At 39.4% G+C, this 21,819-nt stretch overlaps 2 protein-coding genes across 3 annotated transcripts; both read left to right on the top strand.

Annotated features, from left to right (window-relative positions):
* Positions 1-1,101: 1,101 nt before the first annotated feature.
* ankrd10b (ankyrin repeat domain 10b) lies at positions 1,102-17,340 on the top strand. Of its 2 annotated transcripts, XM_077536281.1 has the most exons (6): positions 1,103-1,512; positions 2,559-2,711; positions 4,311-4,402; positions 13,240-13,493; positions 14,639-14,740; positions 16,904-17,340. In XM_077536281.1, the coding sequence occupies exons 1-6, from the start codon at positions 1,315-1,317 to the stop codon at positions 17,083-17,085; spliced, it is 981 nt and encodes a 326-aa protein (XP_077392407.1). In that variant the 5' UTR covers positions 1,103-1,314; the 3' UTR covers positions 17,086-17,340. The 2 variants fall into 2 exon arrangements, with proteins under 2 accessions (XP_077392406.1, XP_077392407.1); XM_077536280.1 differs by having other exon boundaries at positions 1,102-1,512; positions 14,639-17,049.
* A 1,079-nt stretch (positions 17,341-18,419) lies between these two features.
* On the top strand, positions 18,420-21,553 carry ube2al (ubiquitin conjugating enzyme E2 A, like). The gene is made up of 6 exons (XM_077536061.1): positions 18,420-18,612; positions 19,161-19,241; positions 20,128-20,153; positions 20,259-20,348; positions 20,846-20,934; positions 21,014-21,553. The coding sequence occupies exons 1-6, from the start codon at positions 18,569-18,571 to the stop codon at positions 21,140-21,142; spliced, it is 459 nt and encodes a 152-aa protein (XP_077392187.1). The 5' UTR covers positions 18,420-18,568; the 3' UTR covers positions 21,143-21,553.
* Positions 21,554-21,819: the final 266 nt, after the last annotated feature.

The following is a 21,819-nucleotide window of genomic DNA, read 5'->3' as shown; positions in this document are numbered from 1 at the left end:
TTTTGCTGAAAATCTTTACTATTGGTCTTGACATACAAGGGGTGGGGCGACTATTTATTTATTCATTTATTTATTAAAACAATGGAGCAATCTAAAGTGTTAAAAATGGCTTACTCTTTTTTGATGTCTTCTGCTATTTTTGAGGTCTTCTGCAAAGTGACAAACATTCGACCTGACACCAGCAGTTTATATTAGAAAAATGGATGGGTGGACTACATCAAGTGCGTTTAAGTTGTGCTTTTGACCAGTAGCATTGCCTTCAAAATCCCACAAACAACCACTCATTCATTCATTCATTCTCTTCACTGTGTGCAAGAGTGAGCTTGTGTTATTGGTTGCGTGCTGCCATCCTGTGGCAACAAAAGAAAACATACTACAGGGATGTAATATGATGTTGGAAAGTACGTTAGCCATTTTGGACACTTCTTCACTCGCTACTCGGTTAAAATGACAGTTTAAACACTTTTTTTTTTTTTTTTTAAACAGTCCCTCCCCCGCCCCTTTAAATAAACATTTGTGGAATATGTTACAGCATTCCCACAATAAAAAAAAAAAATCATATATACGCACAACATTGTTGACTATATTAGTAGCCTAGATAAAATAAATTCTAATTTAATGATAAGTACAATTTCAAAAATGGCCATAATTTAAATGTTGTGTCGAAGTTCAAGCTATGCATATTTGTGACTTAAACGATAAACCCGAACAATTCCACAGAACTCCCCCCAAAATTTGACAGACAAAAATATTTGAGTGACGTTCATAAATGTTTTAGGGATAAAAAAAAAAGAAAGAAAAAAAAGAAAGAGGTGTATTTTTCTGTTTTATTATTCCACAAACGCAATACAATGCTTACACTAGTGGGGGCGCATGGAACATACTTGTAAAAGTTTTGATTTGGCTTTCTCTGCACTTGCGTTCTCGAGAACTCGTTTGACGTGTACCTCCGTCCACCAAGTGGCGCTGTGGTTAATAACTCAGTTTTACTGGCTACCATAAATTAACACCAGAAGAAGAAATGCTCGAGAAGTTCAATCCGGGATATTTTTTAAATCCAGTCCATCGCTTCTAAGTTTCAGTCGACGCCATTACGCGTGATGTGGAAACTCCATTCCACGTTTCACATCTCGCTCGACGTCTCTCAAGTTTCACTCCAGCAGTGTGCTTTTGTGTTGTCAGGCAGAAAAACGCACCAGACCAGACCAGACCAGACCAGACAACCGGGGCGGCGTGGGACCTGCTCGCACACTCACGTCATTCTTTCCCCTCACTTCGTCAGTCGCTTGTACAGTTAACCGTTTTCCAGTCGCGATGTCGGTGGGGTGCGAGTCTGGATTCTCGAGCGAGGAGGTGTTGAACAGCCGCTTCCCTCTCCACCGGGCGTGCAGAGATGGAGATGTCGGCGCCTTGTGCTCCTTGCTTCAGACAACCGCGAACCCGGCTGACCTCGCCGTGGAGGACACCTTCTACGGCTGGACGCCCATACACTGGGCAGCTCACTTCGGAAAGGTAGCTAGACAATTTGCAGGGTAACCTTCATTGACGTGTGTTTCGTTTGTTTTCGGAGCTATCGCGACGTATTTCCAGAGCGCGCCAAACCGTCTCGGCCATTTCCTGATAGCCTCCTCGTCTTTTAGCTCATGAAGAATATAAGCCGCCATAGTAAAGTGGAAGCAGACAATGGAGCGAATCGAGCGTGGTCGTAGTTTGTTACACATGAAGACACTTTATTTATTTATATATTTATTTTACAACTAGGCTGAATGATTTAATGAGGACACAGTAGATTTGTAGACTGGTTATGACTGGTGCCATTAATTGGAGGGAGACCTACATACGATTGAGCTTAACTAAAGTAACCGTTAAGCCTCAGTCACACTGGTCTAATGTAGTAACCTGCTCGATATTAGTACAACTTTTACTATGTTACCATTGAAATAATGCCCGTTTTGCGTTAACGTTTAGCGTTAACGTTTAGCTTTTGGTTTAAAAATAACCCCAGTGTGTTCACTTATGGTTATGGGAAGGGCGTGTTAATCCTGCCTGTGAATAATATCATTCATCTGGTTCATCAGGTCCTGGAAGAGATTAAATAATTCAGCCTCAAACGAATGACTAAACAAACATCCACTTTTGGCGTTCAGGTGCTTCCACAAACATTGTTACAACTGGACAGACTATTCACAACAACACCAATGTGATGCCACCGTCATTGGCAAGGAGACGCCTCTTCAATATAAACAACTGTCGTTATGTATTCCGAAAGAGGCAAATCATTTGTCGTTGGGGCGTGCTTCTAGCTTGGAGGATAAATACATGTTTCCAGAGTTGTAACAAACACTCAGGCTCGTGGTGATCTATCTGGCTTGTGTGCATGGACTGATGAAACTTTTTCGAGGACAATTCTTCTTTGCAAGGAAATTGAAAATATGCCAACTGAAACTACTATGCAAATTAACTGCCGATGAAGTGTCCCAACCAGCTTTTTCTATCACCTGCCAGTGTCATTAATTAAATGAATACTAATGCCAAATGAACCTTTTGTGTCTCCCCAGTTGGAGTGTGTGATGCGTCTGGTACAAGTGGGGTGCGGCGTCAACATTGTGACCTCCAAGTTTGCCCAGACGCCAACTCACATTTCAGCATTTGGAGGCCATCCCCAATGCTTGTTATGGCTCCTTCAAGCCGGCGCAGACATTAATAGACAGGTGCGACATCAGATGAGTATGCGTACCAGACACGAGAGAGATAACGGAAAGTAAATATCACCCAACTTCATTAGGAAGTTCAAAAAACATGCAACCACAACAAGGAACCTGCTAGTGTTCCTGCACCAGCTAATCACTTTTACGACAGTTATCTTCCTACAGTGGTGATGTGACCAATATGTAGATTACTTGGAATGCATTATTCATCATCCATTCCGTTACAAAGCGGTCAGAAATGGCAACATCTCTGTTGTTTGTCACCGGATTCACTGATTCGAAGTCCTCCCGCACCATCGTCAATCATGTCATTTATTTTATAACTTCCGTGAATCTGTTTCAACTATAAATGCATTTATAAAATTCTAGGACATACTTTGAGGCCCACGTCACCCTCTCCTGCATATTCTGATTCATTTCATCGGCTAAGAGACCAAGAATTGGTCAAAACAAAATGACATATCCGCTCTCCCGGCTTGAAGGGGAGAAGAGCAGGCACGCGCTCCTGGCTTGAATGGCAGGGTTTTTCCTGTGTCCAAAATTCAGAGGCGGCCACCTCCACCTAATTTGCTTGGCACCTCGAGCCTGAGCCGCTGATATCACTCAACACAGCGCTCCAGTTGTATTGATTGAGCTTGGCAGGAACGCATTTTAACTGCAGTTGCAGTGTTGTGAGATTATGGAGTCGCTACATCAGCAGCAGTGCACTGGAAAGACCTGAAACAACAACCATAGAAGAAACAGCTTTCTTGAATATGACAACGAGTCCTGCAGAGCACTGTTGCCTCTCCACAGTCTCCTTTCTATTTTGTTTTCTCTCAACATGGAGTTGCGGTGTTTTGCATTGTTTCTTAATCGTTGATATCTTTCCGTGAATGAATTTAGACGGTGATGATATATGTTTTCTGCACTGCTGCACTACTTTGGAGAATTTAGATTAATAAGTCACAATGACATAACGCGCTGATGTCATCATGACACAGAGCGTGCAGACTTTTTATTTCTATTAACTACTGATTGTTCCCTGCGTTTGCGGGCTAACAAGCCAGCTTAAAGTGGGGGATTTGCGTCTTTTCCTGTCTGCTCAACAGTTGTACTAGACTGCCGGCAGCTAGCATCGCCTGCTATTTGCTTATGACTCATTCGGTGTGTTTGTTTCTCTCTCGCTCTCTCACTCTCTCTACTGTATTCTTAATAATAATTGGCTACAGAAGGGCGGTGTTGAAGTCTGGGTGAAAAGTTCACGCATTGCCTGCAGACTTCCACCCTGTTCAGCACTCACACATTGATTCTAACATGCATGTCATCCAAACATGCATTACTCAAGCTTGCCTGCACTTGAATTCTCAGAAGATAGCTGATTGGCTATTGTCTCGACCACGCTTCTGCCGGCGAATGGTAATAAAATAGGGCATTTTGCCTTCACTAGTCATTGAATAACATAAGTTCCGAGAATGACATGTTAAAAATTCAAACTAGTCAAAAAGTTGACTTCAGACAGTGAAGATATTTGACACTGAAACGAGATATGTCGAGGCACTCGCTCTTGTTCTATCTCGTCCAAACATGTGTTTAACCGTGCGCTCGTCTGTTATCTGTCAGGACTATGTGGGCGAGACGCCCATCCACAAGGCTGCACGTGCGGGCAGTCTGGAGTGCATCAACGCTCTCCTGGTGCAGGGAGCAAAAGCTGAGTAAGTCCTGTGGTCAATGTTGTGAGCTCATTTCTTGCCCCACCCCCTTTCTTCCTCCCCAACTGTGGACATGATGCCTTTACAAGGGCTCGCCACCAAAAGCTGAATCAGAACAGCGATGACGTTTACAGGGTAAGCTTTTTGAAACACGCAAATGTTAATTCAAACTTAATCGGAGGAGGAATTAATCTGCTCTGTTTATCCAGTTGCACACAAAGTGACGTGGCCGAATGCAACTGAATGTGGAATGTCTCAAAAAAAAGGAGAAAAAAGACCATTTTTGTAATTATGAACATAGCGTGATTATTGCTGCAGCAGTAATACCGTTTTTGAGATTTGTAAACTTTGGCTGGATGGGGACAGAAGCGCATATATTTAAAGATGTCTTTGTGAGCTTTCCCACGATATCACAACAATTATCATACCGTGACATCAATACTGTACCTCAATAAAACCTAACTGTGAGCTTTCGATATTGTTAAATCTCTCCTGATGATAATAAGACTAGAGAAGATGTAATTTCGTCCGTGATAGAATTACAAGTTGCTGACCGCTGCTCCATGCACTCTGCAGGCAATGGTTTAAATAACATTTAAATACATGTACAAGTAAATCTACCACTGCAACTGCATTTAAAACGAAATAGAAAACTCTTCTAACATGAGGGCATAATAATAAACTGCTAATGTATGTGCAACATAATGTATCCAAACATGCTACCGCTGAGCATTTAGCAGATCGTCAGTCATGCGAATTTAAAGCCGTATTTTTCCGACAAAAGTTGTCACTGTTGCGTTGATGCTATTTCTTATTAGGATCGTGAAAGCTTGTTTGGTGGCGTGCCCTTGAAAAGGTGATTCATTTTGTTCATTTTTGAAATTGTTGTTTATCATTGCGACAATTCTCATCAAATTGCCCCTTGTGTGTCTACCAAGATTCTAAATTTACGATTGTTTTTGTTTTCACTCAATTGACCCTTTTTGATCTAAGCTAGCTAATAATAAAAGTGAATCATTAACTTACCCTAGCTGAAGTACAACCTTTTTTGGTCACTTGGAACACAAGGACAACTTGATGAAAATGTTGACAAACTGTTCTTAACTAAGTAAACGATGTTGCATGATATTTGTTATATATAGAGTGTGTTTTTATTTAACGTTTGTTTTGGTTCATGTCTTACATAGAGTTTTAATGATATGACCAAATGCACATTGCACTTCACTATGAAGGTGTTTTTGTTTACTAGCAAAGCTGCATTGCATTGTATGGAACTGCATAAAGTCAACATAACTAGCAATGTGTTAAAAACGAATGGATCACAGTAACACAAATAACAAAATAAACAGTAAAATAATAATAAATAAAATGTTTTTCAAATTAACCAGTGAAAATTAGACATTGCTTTTGAATTGTGGTTCAACATAATTATTATTTACAAAAACAAAAAAACAGACCTGGGCAAAAAAATATGGTACGTTAATTTTTTTTATTTTTTTTTTCCGCACAACCTTTCGGTGCAATTACTGCTTTCAAAGGCAACCATGGCCAAGTGGTGAAGATTTGCACCTGCCACCAGCCCCCTTGCTCGAGTGAATGCCACTGACGGTGTTCTCTGTGATTCATGAGGTCAAGTCAAATCATCTTTATTTATATCGCTCTATCAAACAAGTGACAATTCATGTACATGTGTACGTGGCCCAAAAAAAAAGCAAAAAAAAAAAAAAAAGCAGTATCTTCTTCTTAATCCAAACGATTTTTGTAGCTTTCAATGAGACCTCTGCACATCTCCCGCAGGGATTTTGTCCCCCTCTTTATGAACAAAATGCTCCAGTTGTCGCAGGCTTGAAGGGTGTTTTCTCCAAATGGCACGTTTCAGCGCCTTTAACAGGTCTTCAGTCGGATTTAAATCAGGGTTCATAGGTGGCCACTTCAAAACAGTCCAGTGTCCAAAGTCTTAGCTTTGTATTTTGGGTCATTATCCTTTTTGCATGACCTGTAACTGAGACCAAGCTTTCTGAGTCTGACAACAGGCAGCACATCTCTCTCTAGAATACCTGGATAGTCTTTGAGATTTCACTGCACCCTTTGTCAGATGTAGCAAAGCAGCCCAAGAACATAACAGAGGCTCCTCCACCTTTCACAGTAGTCTTGTCTGGCCAAAGGACATTCAATCATTTATTTTCAACAGTGTTGTCGTCCTTGGTTGTCTCCAATTTGGCTCAAACAATGATGGATAGTGCGATCTGACACGGGTTTGGCTTGACTTGGAGTTTACCTGGAATTTCTTTGGAAGTTGTCCTGGACTCTTTATGTGAACATTTCTATTATCCGTCTCTTTAATTTGTCAGCAGTTTTCAACATGCGTCCAAGTGCATGAAGTTTGGCTGCAGTCCCGTGGATTTTAAATTTCAGACTTGCGTGCAACTGTAGCAACACGACCATCAAGCGGTTTGGAGATGGTTTTACAGTACTTTACTTTTAACCTGTTCATTTTCTTCTTTCTAATTTCCCGAGACAACATTCTTTCTTTTGCTTCTTCTGGTCCATGTTTAGTGTGGTGCACACCAAACACCTTTTCAACAGGATGACTGACTGATTACAAGTTTGGAGACACCTGTGAAGCTAAATAAAGGACACACCTTGGTTGACCATTTTCATGTGGTCAAATTATTTACAATCTTTTCTTGGGGTGGCATCAAAATTGTCCAGGCGTGTTTCCTGATGAGTTTGTTTATTTTTTTTTTTAAATAATTCTGCTGAACCACAGTTCAAAAGCAATGTCTGGTATTCATTGGTTGATTTTCATTAAATCTTTGTTTTATTATTTTATTCATTTGTCATTTTTAATTAGTTTGTCCACATGTGTATTAAAGTAAAGTCACATAAGTTAATGACATGAACTAACCATTTACTCTTGTCTGAAGAAGTATTTAATCTTTAGTAATCCTCAATAAAAATAATCATAAATGACTAGTTTGTCTTTTATATCGTGTCTTATTATTCAGACAACCATGAGTCAATTTTATTTCACAATAAAATGTTTATTCCTGACTCAAAGACTAAAGTACAGAAATAAAATAGGTTTTAAAAACACCACCATAATGAACGTTCATCTTAAGGTGATTTTAAAACGGCTACCGATGAAATATTATGACCCAGTAAATTTTCACCGTTTGCATTTTTCTTTTAAATATATTTGACTGTTAATAGTAACCATGTAGTGTTAGTTTTTCAGGCTAACCACATCTCTTGCAGTGTAATTTTATATTTGCTTTGAATAGTCAGTTTCCAACCAAAAATAGCATATCTTACTGCCTATTTCCAGTTTATTGTTTCCAGTTTAAATTGTCCCTCCTTAGCTTATATTTAACCTGCACTTTCATACTTTGCATTGGGCTGTGTGGCTAATTATTCTTGTGCCATTTGACATTGTTGTGGGATCCAGAACTTCCAGGGAGCTTTCAGATATGTGATTCCCCCCCCCCCCCGCAATCCCCGCATTTTTATTTATAGATTTAAAAAAAAAAAAATGCTTTAAACGACTGGTCTCAGCAAAATGATTTGGAAACTTCCAAATTGGAACTGACAAACCAAAATTTCATTTATAGGTGATGTCGCCATCTTTTAAGAAGAAAATAATTTGTTGTGATAAAACAACTTAAATGTATGCTATCAGAATGGTAACTTTAAAAAAAAAACCCATTAAATTCTGATCCTCAATTAATGAAGCATTTAACTCTGCATTGAAATGTGACTTTTCATGGCACATGAAACCCCTGGTTGGTTTGGCATCCCCAAAATTAATCAGTGCTTGTGATGTGCATTTGGTTATTACCTGATGAGTCAATGTATAAGTGCTGAAAATGTTATTTTTTTTCCCCTCCCTTATAGATTACCGATTGTCCCTACTATAAAGTTCATTATTTTAAATAGAGAGGAAATTTTGGGGGCACATTTAAGAGGGAGTCTAAGGTAAGCAAGTCAGGTGGGAATGAGGCTCATGACAAACCAATTAAAGTCTTAATAAAACAAAAGAGTTGCACGTTTAGATATGTACATAAAACATCTTAAACATCCACCAAAACCCACTTAAGATAAAAGCATGGTAAGCCTATATAAAACAACTCTGAATAAACCGATGTGGTATTTGCAAATAATTACCTCTACTTCGTATGAAAATGTTTTGCAACAGCAAACGATTGCATTGTCAGTCTTACCAATGCAGATCCAATTAAAAATTGACATGCTATGATAATAACTATTAAATATCATGAACACAGTGTAAAGGTTCACATCGTTCAAAGCCTGTACCTTTATGAATTTCACTCAAAATGCAGTGCCACAAATGGATTTGAACAACTCCGCTTCTTGAGATGAGCGTCAGTCCTAACATCCAATCAAGTGTTACTCTGCCTATCCTGAACCGCCAATTCATCCTCTTGAACTCCTGGAAAGATGATGTCAAGAAGTAAACCGAAATGGAAAACCCACACAATTTCTTTGTGGAAATCAAGAAACACGATTTAACATCTGATGCTGAGTCACCACAACCGACCAGAAGATTATAACTGTGATTCCAATGGAGTTCCTCATCGTTGCAGTCTTACATTTGCATTGACTTGGTTGGATGTAGATTTTTAAGGTCTTAACTCTTGACTTTCAGGCCTGTCTTGTGCTTCTCTTTTTGTGATCCAATATCCAAATGCTTCCATTTGATGGCTCTGGAACAGGACAGGAATGTTTGGGCGAGTGGACGACTCATTTTTCATCCTACCCGGAATCAGAACTCCATCCATTCATCCATTTTCTTAAGCGCTTACTCCTCACAAGGGTTGCGGGGAGTGCTGGAGCCTATCTCAGCTGGCTCTGGGCAGCAGGCGGGGTACACCCTGAACTGATTGCCAGCCAATGGCAGGGCACACAGAGACAAACAACCATCCACGCTCACAAGCACACCTCGGGACAATTTGGAGCACCCAATTAACCTGCCATGCATGTCTTTGGAATGTGGGAGGAGACCGGAGTACCCGGAGAAGACCCACGCAGGCACGGGGAGAACATGCAAACTCCACCCAGGAAGGCCGGAGCCTGGACTCGAACCCGAGTCCTCAGAACTGGAAGGTGGACGTGCTAACCAGTCATCCACCGTGCCTACTGGAATTAGAACTGCTCGCACTAAATCGTCTGTTTGATTTCAGGTTTCCTTCAACGCTCTGGTCATACACTTAAAATGACAATTTATCGACCAATGTGTTTAAACAAATGAGAGAACACAATATATGTTAATATGTACAAACAGGAATGGGGGAATGGAAGTCACTTTGAATTTTTGGGATTCATAAAGCTTAGATCTTGATTGACAACTGACCATAGACCCATTTTTGTCCCTGTTTTTTGGACAGAAAATTCCTAATGTAAAAAAAAAAAAGATGAATAAATTCTCGTACTTTGAAAAATGATGTTGTAATGTAAACCTTTACTTATTCTTAAAATGTAACGTACTCTAACATAGTCACGTCCAAATCTGTCCAAAAATTCAACATGTATGATATTTCTCGTTGTTGGCTAACGTCATAACTTAATTGTACTGATGACCCTCGACCCCAAAGAGACTAACATTTTTAGCATTTTTAGTTTGATTTGTCATGAGCCTTGGGAAGTGGAAAAGCAGCCCAATAGACAGCTAGCAGGAGGCCGAATGCTGTGAGGGAAGAGTGCAGACACTGAATATTAGAAGAGCTGAGCGATTAGGGCTTGATAGCGTTAGCGTTGCTAAGCACCATGTACTCACCTATTAACTGTGTAATGGTAACAATCATCCTGTGCAATGGTTATTTCTTTATTTATTTATTTATTCATTTATTTATTCACTGTTATATCACTGTTGTCAAATATTTTAACGTCATGCCAAGAAATGTCTTAATTTTGTTCTGTCACTCTATTAACCTGATACCTGTAATCCTTTTGTCACCTTTTCCTTCATGAAAGTGACAATAAGTGACAAGAAAAAGACAAACGTTTGCTCACCTGCTAAAACAGAATCGTACGTCTTAATTGTTTTGCAGCCATTGAGTTGGAAATGACTTGGTTTTTTCAAGTAATCCTAGAAAGGGGGAGAATAGACACTGCTGAGTCTGCCCCGTTCCCTGGGATAGCCGCACTGTTGTGGCATTGAGTGTTCTCACTATCGCTTCCTATCTACACACTGGCAAACTGTTGAGGTATTTCTTGCGGTGATTGGTTTTAATGCTAGGTTTTGATGTCAATGAATCACAACTGAAACTTTTAGACCTGCATGCTTTGCTTATTACCCATGATTGTTCTTATTATCTAGCCTTTGTCTTTATTTTTAGCTTATTTTTATTCAATCTTTATTTTTGTCAACTAACCACTAGGAGCCCTTTATATGGACGGGTTTAATCACGTGAGTCCCATGTCAAAGCACTAGCATGATTATAGGCTGCCTCTGGGAGGTTAGACGATTAGTTAGCGAAGACGTACAGTCTGTACATAGGATTGAAAAGCAAAGCATACCAGGCATTTCAAAAGAATTAACGCTTCCTTTTTCAACGTAAACCAAACAATTGGATCGGTGCACACTGAACATGTCATGTCTCACCAAAGGAATACTCGCCTTTTTTTGGATACAAATTGAAATCGAGTTTTGATAGAAGTTTGTCTAGTGAAGCACAGAGAGAGCCCGTGCATAGATTTTGCTGGCATTCAAAGACGGTGATCGTAAACATTCAAATTTGATTCCAGGAACTCAAAAGTTAGGTTTCGCACATTAATTCACACCTTCCAAAAATACATCATGCATTGCGAACACAACAATCAAAAAGCTCTTTGCTAAGAAATTGTATTTCTGCTTGATGATCAGTAAAAGTCTCGAGCATACTCACTTTGACGTTTGCCATTCAATAATATTTTACCGAGTCCGACCAAAGTAAACCTACCAGTGCAATTATGTATGGATTATTGATGTATTGGTAATTAGTGTCTTCTGGCAGAAAATCTCTTCTTTTTGTTTGGAACTATGAATTCGAATGACAAATCAACAGAACGGCTCTACTCCTTAAAAGGGAGCGCTGGAGAACTGTGTTTAAGATCACGTTGCTGGATTACAGCTGAAGGCCTTAGTTGGAAATGAATTGAGGGTATGAGCTGACGTCACAACACGCGTAGTAGAACCACGACCCTTTTGACCCTTTTTAAAGGTTCAGATGAGGATTTATTCCATACTGTGGGACTTTATACCACCAATCCATGGTTAATAATACATGCTTGTATTACTTCGCGTGAGACTAGAACATTTACATGACCAAAAGAATTAATACAAATGATCTGATTTGATTACCGTGTTGGAAGCGTTAATTTGAATGGGGGGGCGGGTGATGTGCAACCAATTATTGTGTGATTTTATTATTTATTTTGGTTGCTTTGACAGTGTTAATATCCTTAATGTGCACTATTTCTCTAAAGGTTTTTTTTTTTTTTTTTTGACACAAGTTGATTGAAATGGCTGGAAGTCGTCACATTGTGGAAGTCGATGCCACTTGCTTACAGTAAAACTACACGTAGCAGTTTGATTTAAAACCTAGTTGAACACGAGTGAAATGAAAGAGCTTTTAGAACTTCTGCGGGATGATATAATTCCCACATGAAATGGTGCCTCTCACGTAGAGCTGCATCCTGGCTCTTTTCCAGAAGCTCCATTTAGTTAACAAAGACCTTTCTGTTTGCGCTGAGAACACATTACGCTTTGTGATGACATTGACACGAACAAGTGCAGAATTGTTTTGTAAATGGAGAATTCCGTTCATGAATCCAGAAGAGATCCATCCCTCAGCTGTATTTTAGTTATTTTTATTTTTTCCTGTCAATTAAGGCAAAAAAAAATTGTAACTACTATATTCCACCGGCATTGGATAGTTTTGGAATAATGATAGTTGATAGGTCAAAATTTTACTGTCAAGTAACATCGATTCCACATAAGACAAAGAGCCAGTCCCAGCACTGTTTCGCTCGATCTTTTCTCATATTCTAAAAGTCTGCTGCAAAGAGGCGCGATTAACGCAAGTGTGAACAACGCACACACACGCTTCAATCTTCAGCCAAGACCAAGACTTTCCTTCACCTTGAACATTGACTTGCCGAAGATACTTTTATTTTGCAGTTCCTTTCAACTGGCTTATGTCTGTTGGACTTGCCTCATCCTCAGGATCTTGGACTTATCATGGAGCATTTCTGAAATCCCACCTTGTCGGCTTTGGACACATCATTGTCATTTTTAACAAATAGCATTAGTATAGGTACGTTCTTCTACCTTACAGACTTAAAACTTCACATACTCTCTTTTCTGGTGCACTCCATACTTGAAACCTCGCACACATTTGGATTTGGAGGTGATCTCGTCCTTTTTCCCATTTTTGCTTGTCTTGCATTTCAAGAACTTTAGCCACAAAGTCTTTTCTTGATCATCGTCTGCTCACCTGTTGGATCCTTTCAGGTACACGCAAAAATGACAATGCATCACTTCCGTTGTTTTAATCACGTCTCTTGGCCAGCAGACTTGTTTTTTTCTTCTGAATATTTGGAACCATTCAATTCATTCAAAAGATGATGCAAATGATCCAAAAGGGATCCTTCATCTGTCATGATGATGACAAAGATAATTAATTTCATCGTTGTACATGTCTGTATGTGAGTGTTTGCTTCATAAGTCTGTCAGTTTGTGTGTGTGTGTGTGAGAGAGAAAGAGTGTGTTCTGTTTTTGCTTTGTGTTGAAGAAAAGGTGCATTAAGTCCCGCTGACACTCAACATTTCCCATTGTGCAGTGTGAGGAATGCCAGTGGGCTGACCGCTGCTGACCTGGCCCACGCGCAGGGCTTCCAAGAGTGTGCCGAGCTTCTCTCCAATGCCCAGAACTTCCAACAAAACATGGCTCAGTTCCATAACGGGGCCTTTCTTAATGGCACCAGCCAGAACGGGGGCCACACTCACCCCGCTATCCACGGCCGCAGCATAAGCAACAGAAAGAGGTCGTTCGATGAGCAGGAAATCAACCCAGTAAAGAAGGCGAGACCAAACGGTGAGTCGTTTTGGGACACAATTTAAAAATAGATTGTGGCAGTGTAAAGTGTATCTGGCAAGCGTTAATGGACAAGTAATTATTACAAAAACGGCCAGCAGGTGGCAGCAGAGTATAAGATGTCAACCAGGGCCATGTTGCAAACAATCTGACTTCCATACACTTCTAAAAAGATTTGTGAATAATGATGAAACTTATCTATATTCTAATGCTAATTGCGGCAAAATGGGAACAGATCAAAATATACTTTTTTTTTTTTTTTCCTGATGAAAGAAGAGACTAATCTTTTATTTTGGTAGGTTCCATATTTTTATAGCAATAGAACATAATATTCTGTGGGCCTTGCAAAATCAAGTCAATATCCAGTAAAACCGCCGAGAGCGAAGGGGATTGCGAAATGTGAAAATGGCTGCCGGGAGTGAATGAGTTAATGAAAATAAGATGATCAATATGATGTATGCACCTACACGTTTAGCAAAACATCACAAGCGCTGTGAACAAAGGACCACATGCAAAATGAAAACTACAACAGAAGCGTAGACCGTTAAATATGCTCAATCAGTTTCATTAAGTTCAATATTGGCCTTGGCCTTTTTGAAGAATAATATGGCCAATAGATCAATTTTAAAACTGTTAACTTCAAGGAAGTATTTACATTTTCAGTTAACTTTGAAAGAGATGCTGATGACCCTGGGAATACTCTGCACCTTTTGTTTTTGTTTGAAACTACTTGATCGGGCTTATGTTTGTAAAAATAACACTTAAAATAAAACAAATTGTTGGTCTTCAAGCAGTACATTGAAGAGCAAGAGTTTGTTACTTGGTAGCAACCAGCAGAGGGCACTATTGTTTTAGGTTCAGCTAGTGGCGGCCTATACGGGTTGGCATAGAAATCTGATATTACTGAACAAGGGTTAGGATTAGAATAGCCAGCCCAGTCATCACAACACAAGGTAGACAAAATTTAATGGCACACAAAAGTCCAGTGTCAGAAACGATATTGTTTATATAATTTATTTGAAACCTCGTGTAACTATATTGAGTTATGATTTAACTAACATGTAAAGAGGAAAAAAAAGTCTTACAACTTCATGTCTTTGAGTCTTTTTTTTTTTTTTTTTTTTTTTGGTCTTCTTTCCCCCAAGTTCTGGGCATGCCGTTTGAAGTGCAGAACGGCAACGGGCCGCTGGTTGGTGCTGGAGAGTCCCCGATGGAAAGCATGGAGTTGGCGTCAACTGTGACCTCAGGTGGGCCGGGACCCTTTGCGTTGGGGCTGAATGGGGTGGCGCCAGCCAACGGGCCGGTGTCCATGGATCAGTGGGAGGACCAGGGGGGGCGGGCTATTCCCAGCCCCCCAGCGAAAGAGTTGGAGGTCTGCAATGTGGCATCCATGCAGACTCCTTGTCGCTGCACCAACTCGTATGCTTATTTGTAGAGCGGCTGCGTGTCTGTTTTTGCGTGTGGTGGCACATTCTAAGAACTTTTGTGTTGTGTATATATTTTGCTCTTGTTAAACTATGGGTTATGGTAATCGCGTCTTATATGGAAAAGTCAAATATTAAAAAGGTGTGTAAGCTTTTCTACTCTCTTGTGTACCTGATTCCAATCAAAATTATACTTCAAGCATTTGTCCAGTTATACTGGCAATTTAATAGGTTTATTGTAACAATAGACTTATTTTGCACATTTTTATAGGACATTTACAGAAAACAAAATATTTGTAGTTCCCTGTCTAATTGGTTGAACATTGCAAAAAGAGTACTGTCCTTGTTCAGTAGTCTTTATTACAATTGAAATTCACAACGTAGTCAACTATCAGTTTTACTGTTGTATGCTTGTTTGTTGTCGCTAAAGCTAAACATGTTGAGAAATGTACAACATTTAAGGGAAGCTTGAGTTGTATTAATAGCCTTGTGACAAATTACATTTTAAATTGGGGTATAAGGTTGAATTTAGCGTCGTGCCTCCCCTCCTTCCTTTTTTTTTTTTTTTTTTTTTTTTTTAAATGCCGATTTGTTGTAGAACATTCCTTGTAGATTTGTCTTTACATGACAACACCGAAGCATTAACTGCCCTTAGTTGATACTGTTAAATCATTTCAAATGGCCTCATGCCAAAGCAAATCCCAACATGAATGTAGCGCCAACGGGTATAAATCAATCAAAGGGCAGTTTTTCTACTGGCTTTTATAATTTGTTGATGTAACAAGACTTAGTACAGGGGTACCTCAAAGGTCGACTACAATTTATCTTTGACGCTGGTCGGACTTCCTTTCCCCATTGAAATCTTTTTTATTTGAAATGATTTGTTGCCACCATAAAGTCTTGATTAACTACAGGCAATATTCAGTAACATTTTGACATCGTTAACTGGCATGCAAGTTTAAAACAAGTCACAAGTTTATCAGCCACCAGGAGTGGAAATTAAAAAACAAGAAATAGAAAGTGGTGAAACATGCCTTACCAAAAGCAACACTTCTGCTTCGAATCCACATGACTAGCAATCATCACGTCAGACTATCTTGGCACGAGGTCGAGGGGTTTCATGGATGACTCGTGCATAATGAACATTTGAATTTTTCCTGATAATGTTGGTCAATCTCCCAAATATCTGATATCATTTATGGCATTCGACTTTGAAGGTACCAGTGTACTCCATTTACTGGCCTTTTATTTTATTTTATTTTTATTTTATTTTTAGAATTGTTGCTCAAGTATGATGAATGTTTGCTGTTAGCAATATTACATATTACATGTTCTACAATAATGTTCATTTAAAAAGAGGTAATTTTATCATTTGTTAGTTAGCTGCCCAAGAAAATTTGTATAGTTTTCTAAAGGGGGGGAAAAAATCCTTATTACTTGAGCAGATAGTGGAACAAATGTGCTTTCTTTCCTTATTGCATTTAAATTAGTATGGGATTTTGTGTGTGTTTTAGTATATGAAAGTTCAGGTGATTTGTGTGTGTCACAGTTGAGCAAGTAGCTTTGTAATTAATGATGTCAAATCATTAAATGTTGAACAATTTTATAAACTGTTTTTCTTTTCTTTATTCCAGTACTGAATTGATGTAAAAAGTTGTTGCACCAGTAGATTCTATTTCCAAAAATTTGAACCTTCAGCGCAGTGGCACCTTGGAAACTAGTTCAGTGTGTCATCCATCATGCACAAATCAGGTTGTGGCCTATTTAGAAGCCGGTCTGGCCTTGCGATTTGCGAGATTACGTCGGCATATTTCACAAATTATTGATCACACTTTACACATGCCTGATGGAACGTACATGTCAAAGTTTGCAGAGGACTTCACTGACCGAGCTTTTTTTTTTTTTTTTTTTTTTTAACAGGTCACCCATTCATTCACCAATGATTTATTTGCACATGCTCTTGACTATTTGTCTTCTCCCTCCCAGCGTCAGTGGGCATTTCCTCACTTGGCCACTGTCAAGCGCAGCTTCACTGCGAGCGCGATTCTGCTGCAGTCTACAGGGGGTCGCCCGAGATCAGCCAAGTGGAGCACCAGAAGTCCGTTAAAGCGGAGCAGTTGTACGACCACACATTCTTCAGCACCATGCTGCTCTACCATGGAGCCTAACGTTAGATGAACAACAAGCTGTTAGCCTCATATTTCTTCATTTGCCTTAAAAGCCATTGAGTGGTAGTCTGCTCGTTAATGACATCATTTCCTTTTTGTGAAGGGCAGGCCCAGTGTGGCTGTTTTTTTTCTTCTGGTATGTGACGTTTGAAAGAAGCGATTCCTAGTTTGAGTTGTTTAACGTGACTGTTGTTTGTAACCTTACATATTTTAAAGTAAGCGACTTTATTAAAGTACTGCCAACGTCTAAAATGATTCCGTTTGTTTGTTTTGAATGAAAGAGTATTAGAGGCCAAAAAGGAAATTGTTAATTTAGCAGTTGTACAGTATTATAAGACAAAAGCAGTAATCAATTGTAAAAGCTTTGAGGAAAAATCTGACATTTATTAACTATAAGTAAATCCATGCGAGTAATATTACAATTTAACAAAATGTATTTGTGCAAATATACAACTTTTTTTTTGCAGTGTTTCCACTATTCTCACTAAATTGAGTTTTCTCACTATTGCAGACTTTATTCTTAACAAATTGCAACATTTTTATTAATGGAAGTTATATTACAACTTATTTCTTGCAAGCATACAACTTCTCTAACCCCACCCAATAATACAACTTCTAAAGCTGTATTTCAATATTACATTTAGCATATTGTAGGAAAGTTGCTGTTTTTCTGTCAATATAACGTATTCCTCGTTAGAATTTTTGTTTTCCTCCACAACGTTCTTTTATGTGGTAAAATTACAACTATTTGTCTCACGTTATAACATAAAACGTCTTGCTAAACAAGTAAGTTTTTTTGCGTTCTCGTCATGAGTCATTTTTGTTTGGGGCAGATATGGAGGTTACACGACTTGTATTATGTTTCACTCCTCCAGTGGGTAGTCGTCTATTTTCTTTTGTTCGTTTACTTGTAGGCAGCTCAGTTCACGAAAGCCAGACTGCGTCTTTAAATAGAGCGGATGGGACTGGCACACCCCGGGATCACGTGTCTGGCCCCCGCAGCGTCGGCGCTCAAATTCCGGTCACCTGTCAGGAGCAGGGCCGACCTTCACCACCACAGCGCGGCACAAACGGCACGTCATTGTGACCGCGCCCCGTCGGACGCTACCACTTTCCGGAAATAGGGGAGTGAATAATCATTTCGTCAAATAAACGGAACTGTTGGTGTCTTTAGTTTGAGGTTGGAGTTGTGGAAACCAAGTAAGATCTGCATAATAGGAAAGTTGCGATATATACAGTATGTAGGCTTAGTGTGAAATACTTTATGTGTTTAGTATTTTTACGCCCCCTCTATTCATTCACATGGTATCTTCCATTTAAATGGGCTGGGCTAACCAGACCGGATTATCAAATAACGACAGGAACGCCAACTTCGAGGCGGGCCAACTAGGATGTTATCAGATAAACATCAGCGGCATTAATTAAAAAACATCAAAACACAAGAAATAATACGAATTAAATAGGCCGTTCATTAAGTTGGACCATGTCCACACCGGCTAGGAGGAGACTCATGAGAGATTTTAAACGGTGAGTTGTTCGTTTGCATGTAGCCCGTTCACGATTTGCCAAAAAAAAAAAAACGGCTCACAGTGAGAACAAATCCGGTCGAAAAGCTACTAGACATAAAATGAATGTGAAAAGTATTTTCAGTCTTACGTTCGAGTAGGCAGCGAATAAATTCAGAAAACAAAACACGTTAGCCTTCTGCATGTACCCAAGTTTCGAACGAGCTAATGTTTAGCCAGTGGTAAAGCAAAGACTTAGTTTGTTCGACAAGTATTTTTTGACATGTTATCGTTTGCGTGTCCTTTCATTGTGAACGCTTCACATTTGTTTGCTAAGTAAACAAATGGGCAATGGCGGAAGCTGTCAGGGAACACTTTGTCCATGGAATGTGGATCATTTTACTGTTTCCATTTTATTTGCAAGTCATTATAACTACAGCATTTCAGAAAGTTTCAGGTGCTCAAGTATGTACATGAACGGCCACTGCATGAGGAGGGATTTTAATTAGCACTGGTGTCTCTTAAAAAAAAAAAAGAAAGATGATTATTATTTTTGTTTTTTATATACAGGCTACAAGAGGACCCCCCAGCTGGTGTCAGTGGAGCCCCATCTGAAAACAACATTATGGTGTGGAATGCAGTTATTTTTGGGTAAGCCATAATCTACTGAATACATTGGCACCTTGATTTAGGACGTTAATTTGTTCTGTACCAAGCTTGCAACTCATTTTCCTCATACAGTGCTTCCTCGATTTGCAAGTGACGATGAAGAACTTGAGGTTATTTCCAGGCTGTATAAGGTGTTTTCATTGATTTTGTGAATATTTCTGTCTCATGTTATTCCACAATGGCAGATAATATTTGTCGTTATGGATATCTGTCAGATATAAACACCTTTTGAGCCACAGTAAATGCTGGTCTACCACTGCCAGCTACTGAAGCAATCAGAATGAGAAACGTCACTACGGCAGTCAAAACGAAAAAACAAAACAAAACCATTTGTTTGCTATTTGGTGATTTGTGCCACATACATCATCCTAGAATACAGGTTTGTATTTGTGGACGGTCCTTAACACAGACAGTTAAGAACGATACGGACGGCGTCTATTGTCGAGACAAATGCAACCGCCATCTTTCAACAATTTCCCACATTGTCCTACGATTACGGCAAGTGATATCGTCGCAAATGTGATGTTGTTGTGGCGTACGAGTGTGTAAAGCGAATTCTAACACCTCAACGTGGATTTAGGTCTTGCTATTAAAATACTTGCTAAGACGAGAGACTCCTCCATTTCTCCGTTTCTTAGTTTTGTGACTGAATCCTGCCCTCTAATTTTCAGAATAAAGACTTAGAAGTTCCTCCTCCTTTGCCGTCTATGCCTTTCATCATTTTTGATTCACAGAATTTGGACTCTCATCACCTCCTCCGACTTTGCAGCCCATCAATGGACGCATTTGTCTTTTCTTTTGAGACAGTATTAATATGCGAAAATGGAAAAATTGCACATTTTTAATCATCAATTAATTTGTGTTTCAGCCCTGAAGGAACTCCATTTGAAGATGGTAGGTTACTTTGATTTCCTGTCCAAAGACTGATGCCTCAAGTTTGTTTAATACAAAATGATGACTTCACATGACAAATTCATTGTTGTTTGTTTTTGCGCACAGGTACATTTAAACTCATAGTGGAGTTCACGGAAGAATATCCCAACAAACCTCCGACGGTGCGTTTTGTGTCAAAGATGTTTCATCCTAATGGTAAGAATGTCGCTCTGCTCGTTGCATGATTGTCGTGCGCATGTTTGTACAAAGTATTAGCACCACGCCAACAAAAAAAATGCTGAGGTAATAAGGAATGAAGTCACTGTTTCATTTGGAAAAACAACAACAACAACAATTTCACAAGTGCCAAGTTTTAATAGGTAATAGAAAATACAGTAAGTAGTATTAAAGGGAGAAAAGAAATAGTTTTTTTTTTGTTTTTTTTAGGAGAATATAGTTTAACTTTTAGTAAGCAAAGTAGTATTTTTATTATTTTATTTTTTATTTTAGTTTTTTTTTTTTCTGGGAAAACTCGTAGCATTACGAGTTTGCTTTCAGTATTAGTTTTATTCTTCTGACATGACACATTTCTTTTCTTATATTTGAGCTATTTTTGTCTTCACTGAGGCCCTAATACTCTTCGTGTGTATTTGAGGACACAACGGAAGTAGTATTTATATGCTTTATCAATTGTCCTCCATCCCCCCTTGCAGTCTATGCAGATGGTAGTATTTGTTTGGACATCCTCCAAAATCGATGGAGCCCAACTTATGATGTGTCTTCTATTCTTACGTCCATCCAGGTAAAGAATAAAATGTGATATTTTTTTGCTGACGCATTGAAAGTGCTCCAATTAAGTGTCTGTGTTGTTTGTCATGCAGTCTTTGCTGGATGAGCCCAACCCCAACAGTCCGGCCAACAGTCAGGCAGCTCAGCTGTACCAGGAGAACAAGCGCGAGTACGAGAAGAGAGTTTCGGCCATCGTGGAACGAAGCTGGCGAGATAGTTGACCAGGTTGACGGTCTGTGCTGAGCGCTAGCGTGGAGAATCTTCTTCATCTCCTCTCACCTTTCCTTTTGATTTTTAACATTTTCTGCACTTTACCTTCCATGTCCCGTCATAGGATTTCATTTTGACTTGCTTGCCGAGAGGGAGTTGTTTTCTGCCGATCGTGTTCCCAGCAGCATTTGCGCTCAATCTTGCCTTGTTTGTGGGTCACCAGCTTACTTTGATTACGTCGCAGGTGCTTCGCCAGTCGCGTCATTTTTCACTGAGAAGTTTGCCGTTGCGCACTCTCGATATTGTTACACGATCTCTGCCGTTGTGCTGCGAACCGTTTGTTGCATGAGCAAACTTGACCTCCTCCCTCTTCAATACTCTTGTATATAAGAAACAATCTGAATATATGTACAGATTTTGCACTGGTTGTCTCCCATGTTTTTTTTTCCCCCTCAACATACATGTACATAAAACAAAAACTTTTAGGCAAATTAGCTGCAGCTGCATTATTCCATCTAAAATAGATGCAGGACGACCTTCTAGTGTAATTCTTTGACTGCCTAAATTTAGACTCTTACCTTACCATTCGCTTGCTGCATTATGTAATGTTTCAACATGACCACAATTAAGTTAAGTGATAAGGGTTCAATGTTGGAGGCTATTGATTTTATTTTATTTTTTAATATGG

The sequence above is a fragment of the Festucalex cinctus genome, chromosome 11 (assembly GCF_051991245.1).
Source record: "Festucalex cinctus isolate MCC-2025b chromosome 11, RoL_Fcin_1.0, whole genome shotgun sequence".
In the NCBI taxonomy this organism is placed as follows: Eukaryota; Metazoa; Chordata; class Actinopteri; order Syngnathiformes; family Syngnathidae; genus Festucalex; species Festucalex cinctus.
This window is presented reverse-complemented; position numbering and strand designations above follow the sequence as displayed.

Coding starts and splice junctions, on each gene's coding strand:
- ankrd10b (XM_077536280.1), top strand. CDS start 1,315: ATGTCGGTGGGGTGCGAGTCTGGATTCTCGAGCGAGGAGGTGTTGAAC. Junction 2,712..4,310: donor GCGCAGACATTAATAGACAG/GTGCGACATCAG, acceptor GTTATCTGTCAG/GACTATGTGGGCGAGACGCC. Junction 13,494..14,638: donor AAAGAAGGCGAGACCAAACG/GTGAGTCGTTTT, acceptor CTTTCCCCCAAG/TTCTGGGCATGCCGTTTGAA.
- ube2al (XM_077536061.1), top strand. CDS start 18,569: ATGTCCACACCGGCTAGGAGGAGACTCATGAGAGATTTTAAACG. Junction 19,242..20,127: donor TGGAATGCAGTTATTTTTGG/GTAAGCCATAAT, acceptor TTTGTGTTTCAG/CCCTGAAGGAACTCCATTTG. Junction 20,935..21,013: donor CTATTCTTACGTCCATCCAG/GTAAAGAATAAA, acceptor TTTGTCATGCAG/TCTTTGCTGGATGAGCCCAA.